This window comes from Neomonachus schauinslandi, chromosome 9 (genome assembly GCF_002201575.2).
Source record: "Neomonachus schauinslandi chromosome 9, ASM220157v2, whole genome shotgun sequence".
Lineage (NCBI taxonomy): Eukaryota > Metazoa > Chordata > Mammalia > Carnivora > Phocidae > Neomonachus > Neomonachus schauinslandi.
The window spans coordinates 36,962,467-36,970,935 of NC_058411.1; the positions used below are offsets into that span (position 1 = coordinate 36,962,467).

At 40.5% G+C, this 8,469-nt stretch overlaps 1 protein-coding gene across 1 annotated transcript; it reads right to left on the reverse strand.

The window, feature by feature from the left end:
* Positions 1–3,297: 3,297 nt before the first annotated feature.
* LOC110583577 (TOX high mobility group box family member 4-like) lies at positions 3,298–5,188 on the reverse strand. Its single transcript, XM_044918207.1, is given in 4 exon segments — positions 3,298–3,869; positions 3,872–4,105; positions 4,108–4,713; positions 4,716–5,188. Coding segments are annotated over 4 exon segments (1,851 nt in total). The 5' UTR covers positions 5,179–5,188; the 3' UTR covers positions 3,298–3,321.
* Positions 5,189–8,469: the final 3,281 nt, after the last annotated feature.

The window sequence follows — 8,469 nt, forward strand, 5'->3', positions numbered from 1 at the left end:
ATGTGCTCATTTGTCATCAGTATATCATTTCCAGGGAAATTGCTGTATTTGTCATTTATTTTATTGAATTTGTTTTTTTAATGTTGAGTTCTGAGAATTACTTATATGTTCTTTTTAAAAATTTTATTATGTTATGTTAGCCACCATACAGTACATCATTAGTTTTTGATGCAGTGTTCCATGATTTATTGTTTGCATATAACACCCAGTGCTCATTGTAATACGTGCCCTCCTTAATACCCATCACGAGGCTAACACCCCCCCACCCCCCATTCCCCTCTAAAACCCTCAGTTTGTTTCTTGGAGTCCATAGTCTTTCATAGTTCATCTCCTCCTCCTATTTCCCCCCCTTCCTTTTTCCCTTCCTTCTCCTAATGTCCTCCATGCTCTTCCTTATGTTCCACAAATAAGTGAAACCATATGATAATTGACTTTCTCTGCTTGACTTATTTCACTTAGCATAATCTCCTCCAGTCCCATCCATGTTGATGCAAATGTTGGGTATTCATCCTTTCTGATGGCTGAGTAATATTCCATTGTATATATGGACCACATCTTCTTTATCCATTCGTCTATTGAAGGGCATCTTGGCTCTTTCCACAGTTTGGCTATTGCGGACATTGCTGCTATGAACATTGGGGTGCATATGGCCCTTCTTTTCACTACATCTGTGTCTTTGGGGTAAATACCCAGTAGTACAATTGTGGGGGGTCATAGGGTAGCTCTATTTTTAATTTTTTGAGGCACCTCCACACTGTTTTCCAAAGTGGCTGCACCAACTTGCATTCCCACCAACAGTGTAAGAGGGTTCCCCTTTCTCCACAACCTCTCCAACATTTGTTGTTTCTTGCCTTGTCAATTTTTGCCATTCTAACTTGTGTAAGGTGGTATCTCAATGTGGTTTTGATTTGAATTTCCCTGATGGCTAATGATGATGAACATTTTTTCGTGTGTCTGTTACCCATTTGCATGTACAGAAGAATGAAACTCGACCATTCTCCTACACCATACACAAAGATAAGTTCAAAATGGATGAAAGAGCTCAATGTGAGATAGGAATCCATCAAAATCCTAGAGGAGAACATAGGCAGGAACCTCTTCGACATCGGCCACAGCAACTTCTTTCAAGACACGTCCCCAAAGGCAAGGGAAACAAAAGCAAAAATGAACTTTTGGGACTTCCTCAAGATAAAAAGCTTCTGCACAGCAAAGGAAACAGTCAACAAAACAAAGAGGCAACCCACAGAATGGGAGAAGATATTTGCAAATGACACTACAGATAAAGGGCTGGTATCCAAGATCTATAAAGAACTTCTCAAACTCAACAAAACAAGTAATCAAGTCAAAAAATGGGCAAAAGACATGAATAGTTATATGCTCTAAATATGAGTCCTTTGGAGGATGTGTGGTTTGCAAAGATTTTCTCCCAATCCATAACATGTATGGACATCCTCTTAATGGCGTCTTTTGTAAGGTGAAAGTATTTAATTGTGATTAAGCCCAATTTAGAGACTTTTAAAAAAATAGATAATGCTTTTCAAATTATATCTAAAAACTACTCATGAAATTCCAGGTTCTGAAGATTTTCTTCTATCTTCTAAAAGTTTCAGATTTTTGTGTTTTACACCTTAACTCTATAGGTCGATTAATTAGTTTTTGTAGAAGGTATGAGACAGATTGACAATTACTTTCTTATCTATAGATGTTCAATTGTTCCAGAACCATTTGCAGAAAAGGGTATTCTTCCTCCACTGCATTATATCTGCATCTTTGAAAAAATCAGCTGGTCATACAAATCTGTTCCATTTATTTATGTGTCTGTTGTCTGTTGCTCTACAATACCATATGATGTTGATTATTGGAGCGATATAACAAGTCTTGAAATTGGGTAGAATAATTCCTCCCAATTAATTCTTTTTTTTTTTAAGTAAGCTCCATGTCCAGCATGGAGCCCAATGCAGGGCTTGAACTCATGACCCTGAGATCAAGACCTGAGCTGAGATCAAAAGTTAGATGCTTAGCAGACTGAGCCACCCAGGCACCCCTCTTATTTTTTAAAATTACTCATAGCTATATTAGTTCCTTTGCTTTTCCATATAAATTTTAGAATAATTTTGCCTATATCTACCTATAGAAAATCTCATTGAGATTTTGATAGAAATTGCATTAAACCTGTGTATAAATTTGGGGAGAATTAACATCCTTATTATATTGAATCTTCCAATCCATGACTATAATCTCTCTCTCTATTTATTTAGAGATTTTTAAAATACATTTTTTTAAAGATTTTATTAATTTATTTGACAGAGAGAGAGAGGGAACACAAGCAGGGGGAGTGGGAGAGGGAGAAGCAGGCTTCCCGCTGAGCAGGGAGCCCAATGTGGAGCTCGATCCCAGGACCCTGGGACCATGACCTGAGCCAAAGGCAGATGCTTAATGACTGAGCCACTCAGGCGCCTCTTTAAAATACATTTAATTAGCATTTTGTCATTTTCAGGATATAAGTATAAGTTGTACTGAAGATATATGATATACACATAGTGATTATAGGTAGTATTACATTTTTATTATTTTATTTTATTTTATTATGTTATGTTAATCACCATACACACATCATTAGTTTTTGTTTTTGTTTTGTTTTGTTTTGTTTTTACTTTGGTAAAGCCTCTTATATTAAGGATATAGACTTCTGCCTTTTACACTCATAAACTGTGATAAGTGCAAGAGGGAGGATCAAGAATTACAGAAATAACATTATTTGTAAGGAGAAATAAATAAGAAGCTCCCAGGTGATAGTATTTTCCCTACAGCCCAGGGTGCCTGTTCTGTTGAAAACTTCTGTTCTCAAAGCAATCGTTCCTGTTTAAGAGATAACCTTTAATGCAAATTTTTATCCCCTTTAAAATGGATGCACACAGTGTTTTAGCCTAGGCTAAAATACTCAAAGCTGAGTATTCTCCCATCATTTTAATAATTGTTTAGGCATGTCCTATGACAATTATACCGAGTTTCCTCAAACAAACCCCCACCATCACCACCCCTATGTTCTGCTTGTTCATATTCCCTTTACCCTTTTCTCTGCTATTATCACTGGTATCTCTGCTTGTACTTGAAAGTAAAAAGCAATTCCAGGTTACAGCCAACTCAATGGCCTTGCTCCATAGTATGGCCCCTGATGAAGAGACAGAAAAGGGGAGAAGCACGAAGGACCATCATGGGTTGAGATCAGGCACTACCAGAAGCCCAACTTGTTTTTTAAAAAGAGGCTCTTAGACATGTTCCCAGCAGGTAAGTCTTGACTGGCTTGGAGAACAGGAAGGACTACTTCACAAACACCACAGTGTTTGAATTTCTAGAGGCCACCCAGGCCAAGAAGACATCCCTGCAGTGCTTCACCGCACATTCATTGCTGCGGTATTCATTGTCCCAGTCCTTACTCACAACAGGAGGGTTCTCACAACCGGGTCTCACACATCGAGGCTGGGGTGAGAGTGTCACGGGAGACCCACTCACCAATTCAACATGCATTTGAGAAGGAGACTCAACCTCAGGAACTACATCTGTGATTGTCTCACAGATTGTCTCAGGAGAGGTTTCCTCCACCGTGTGGGCCTCAGGGCTGTTGTTCATAGGCCGCCCAGGACTACTTTCCACAGCTGGTGGGACTAAGGGCGTCTGCATTTTCAGAGTGGGTGGAGGCACAATCTTGATCTGCAGAGGAGGTGGCTGTTGCTGTAAACTGATCCGAACTTTCTGAGGTGGAGGCTGCTGCATGGCCTGCAGTGGGGGAGGCTGCTGCAGAATGGTCACTTGCTGCTGAGTGGGGGGCTGAGGCATCTGTTGCAGTGGAGGGGTTTGTATTCGGGGTGAGGCAGGTGCATAGAAGCAGCAGCTGCTGCCGCTGCCTGCAACACTGAGTGAGGGACAATTTGGGCTTGTTGACTGGGCGGGATAGTGGCTGTACTGGTTTGGCCTAGTTGGATCCCCCGGGAGGTCACCACTGTGGCTGGGATAACGGTAACCATCGCTCCTTGAGACGTAGTAATAGAAGAGGGCAACATCTGTTTGGTAATAATCAACTTGGTGATATTGGGCTGACTCCCAGCCCAGAAGATGCCTGGTTTGCCACAAAGGAGGAAAGAGTGGAGTTAACAACAATGGAAGGGGACAGGGCAGGGGGCTCTGTTGAGGCTGGTGCTGGAGATGCTGGGTCAACAGTAGCCATAGGAGGTGGGGAAGGTGTCTGTGACGGTGGCACTGGATCCAATTCTACTGTTTCCACAGTGGCCTGACACTCTTGATTGTCTTTATATGCAGCCAGAGCCTTCAAATACTCTTTCTTGGCAGCTTCAGTTTTCCTCTTGTACACCTGGTTTTGCTCCTCTCCAAGACTATCCCACATGGAGGCCACAATTTTTGAAACCTCCCCAAAAGTGGCATTGGGATTCTGTCCCTTAATGGCAGCCTGTGTATCACAAAAGAATAAAGCATATGCTGAAACTGGCTTCTGAGGTTCATTAGGACCTTTCTTTTTTCTCTTCTTTGGGGCCTTCTGCTTTTTTCTTGCTTCCACCACAACTGTCTTCTGGCTGGGAAGTTGCCTCCGGAAATCCTCAACACCATCCTCATGAAGTGAACTAGTAGGTGAAGGGGTGGTTGAAAGACAATCCTCAGGTGACTGGTCAGGTGGCAGGATGGTGCCACCCCCTAACTCAAACCAAGTTGAGAACTCAGTTCTGACTGATCAGTGGTGGTCAACTGGCTATGCCCCATCAAGCCAGATGTCATGTCTGTCATTGGTACATCAAATGTAACAGGTGGGATGGCACTATACTGAGTTCCTATAGAATGGTCCAAGTCCATGGTCAAGCCCCCACTCAGGAGCCCGCCGCCCTGCTCCATCAAGCCATGGGTCATGCCCACAGGCATGTCCAATGTCTGGACCCCATATTGGGCTGAAAAGCTGCCATCCTGAGAGGAGGAAGGGTCTGCCAGGTCCTGAAAGTGGCCAACCACATCTGAGACAGCCAGTGAAGGATCAGAATCCAAGGAGATAGGTGGGACTTCAAATTCCTCATCTCCCAAGCTTGGTGTATGGAATGTCTCGGCCCCTGACAGGAAGGGGTGCGAGGGCCCTGTGATCGTCAGGTAATTGTCATTTCCTCCGGGAAACTCCATCTTCACACAACGGCTACCACCATCTCAGTTCCCTCATCGCTCCCACTGCCCCCACCCCATACATCATTAGTTTTTGATGTAGTGCTCCATGATTCATTGTTTGCGTATAACACCCACTGCTCCATTCAATACGTGCCCTCTTTAATACCCATCACCAGGCTAACCCATCCCCCCACCTCCCTCCCCTCTAGAACCCTCAGTTTGTTTCTCAGAGTCCATAGTCTCTCATGGTTCATCTCCCCCTCCGATTTCCCCCCCTTCATTTTTCCCTTCCTACTATTTTCTTTTCTTTTAACATATAATGTATTATTTGTTTCAGAGGTACAGGTCTGTGATTCAACAGTCTTACACAATTCACAGCGCTCACCATAGCACATACCCTCCCCGATGTCTATCACCCAGCCACACCATCCTTCCCACCCCCCACCACTCCAGCAACCCTCAGTTTGTTTCCTGAGATTAAGAATTCCTCATATCAGTGAGACAATATGATACATGTCTTTCTCTGATTGACTTATTTCGCTTAGCATAACACCCTCTAGCTCCAACCACGTTGTTGCAAATGGCAAGATTTCTTTTTTTTTTAATGGCTGCATAATATTCCATGGTGTATATATATATATATATATATATATATATATATATATATATCACATCTTCTTTATCCATTCATCCGTTGATGGACATCTTGGCTCCTTCCATAATTTGGCTATTGTGGACATTGCTGCTATAAACACTGGGGTGTACATACCAACTCAGATCACTACATTTGTATCTTTGGGGTAAATACCCAGTAGTGCAATTGCTGGGTCGTAGGGTAGCTCTATTTTCAACTTTTTGAGGAACCTCCATACTGTTTTCCAGAGTGGCTGCACCAGCTTGCATTCCCACCAACAGTGTAGGAGGGTTCCCCTTTCTCTGCATCTTCGCCAACATCTGTCATTTCCTGACTTGTTAATTTTAGTCATTCTGACTGGTGTGAAGTGGTATCTCATTGAGGTTTTGATTTGGATTTCCCTGATGCTGCGTGATGTTGAGCACTTTTTCGTGTGTCTGTTGGCCATTTGGACATGAACAGACATTTTTCCAAAGTAGTATTACATTCTTAATTTGGTTTCCTCAAGTGTGTTGCCATTATACAGAAATATAATTTATTTTTGTATGTTTATCTTGTGTTATGTGACCTTGTTGAACTTATTAGTTCTAGGAGTGTTTTTGTAGTGTTCTTGGGGTTTTCTATGTTGACTATAAGATCATCTGCAAATAGGGATAGTTTTACTTCTTTCTTTCTGATCTATATGCCTTTTATTCCTTTTCTTGCCTTGTAGCACTGGCTAAAACAGAGATGAAAGAAGACACTGGGTGGTTAAGACCTCTTCAGGGAAACGATGAGGAGTCTAACTTGGAAAATCAAAGGGTACAGCTAGGTTATCAAACTCTTGTTTCAAACTCTTTAAAAAAAAAGATTTATTTATTTATTTGAGAGAGAGAACGGCAGGAGGGAGAATCTCAAGCAGAATCCCTGATGAGTGCAGAGCCCGAAGCAGGGCTCAATTTCATGACCCAGAGATCCTGACCTAAGCAGCTAAAATCAACAGTTGGGTGCTTAACCGACTGAGCCGCCCAGGTGCCCCTCAAATTCTTGATAAGGTGCAAGAAGGGACTGAAGAGATCGTTTATAAGCACAATGAGAAAGACCTCTTCTTATTTAAGAAGAAAATTATGAAAGTAGTATGACACATTGGATAAGAAAGCTACAGACCAAAGCTTTTCTTAGTTTTTTTTCTTACTTTTCCCCCAAATCACTCATATTTTACATTTTGAAATTTATTAGAATTTTAATCCCATTTTACAGTCTAGATTCTACAATTTAAAAAGCAAGTCAAAGGGCAGGAAGTTTTTTTTGGCACTGGTTTTGAAGTTATTTATTTTTTAAGACAAAACAAATATGCTTTATTTAAAATTATTATTTTTACTTTTTCACTTTTTATTTTCTCATTTTTGTTAAACAGTAAGTCTATACTTTTTCACAAATTCACCTTGCCCAGAGTTATCAAACATTTCCTTATAGAGAAATCTATTAGAAGATATTTAAAGGAGCTTCTTCAAACCAAATCAAAGATGAGTGATCAAGGAAAGTATTTCTAAATAATTTCTAAGGCTTGACAAATTTTAGTCATCCCCTTTCCTACTCACTATAAGTAACAGTAGTAAAGACAAACACAACTGCTACTTTAAGCATATTTATAAGAGCTATGTAGGGTGGAAATTTTGTTAAGTGTTAAAAAATATAAGCAAACAACAGACAAGCTGAAAAATGGGGTTGTAGTGGGTGGTTGAAGCATCTCTCTGTTAAATCATGTCATGAATGCTTCCCTCACAGGCGGAGTTGCATCATTTCTTAGGGGGTTTTGTTGTCATGACAACAAGTTTTACAGGAGCATTTTCAGATTCCATAGTTAGAATTGCACAAAAAAGAGTTTGATACAATGAACACAGGTGAGCTTTAGTGATTACATTTGGATAAAGGTCCCCTGATTTTTCATAGTCACATCCTTGAAAAAATTAAAAATACGACCTTTCTTTCTTTTTCAGAGGAAGGTCATTTTACTATAAAGTTATTTTTTCCTCAAGAAAATGAATTTAAAAGACTCCAAACTGGGGACACTTGGGTGGCTCAGTCGGTTAAGCATCTGCCTTCCGCTTGGGTCAGATCCGAGGGTCCTCTGATTGAGTCCCACACCTGGCTCCCTGCTCAGCAGGGAGTCTGCTTCTCCCTCTGCCCCAAACCACCCCCACTGCTGCATGCTGCATGCACATGCTCTCTCTCTCAAAAATAAATAAATAAAAATCTTAAAAAAAAAAAGACTCCAAATTGCCTCAGTTTAAATACTACTAGATTTCAAGGTAATTTATAATGGATAAGACATGATGACATCTAATACATAAAAAGACTTGAAGTTGTAGTCTATTTCTTGTAGTGATGGATTTTGATAAGTAATACTAAGCTAAATATAGTTGTGAGTATAGGTTGAACATGAAATACTGTTAAGAATATGACAGTAATCTGCATTGGGCATTATTTTATACTACTTGAAACTCTCTCATTAAAATCTCTTGAAAATGTCTCATTAATGTTGGAAAAAACCCACCTCTCTGGTGGTCCTATTTCTCTATTGTAAATTGCTTCAAGATAACTGGCAACTCTTTGTGTTAATTCCAAATGTGTACTCCTATTATATTGTTTTGTAGTTGTGCATTTATAGATAACCATCTTGAAAACAATTAACA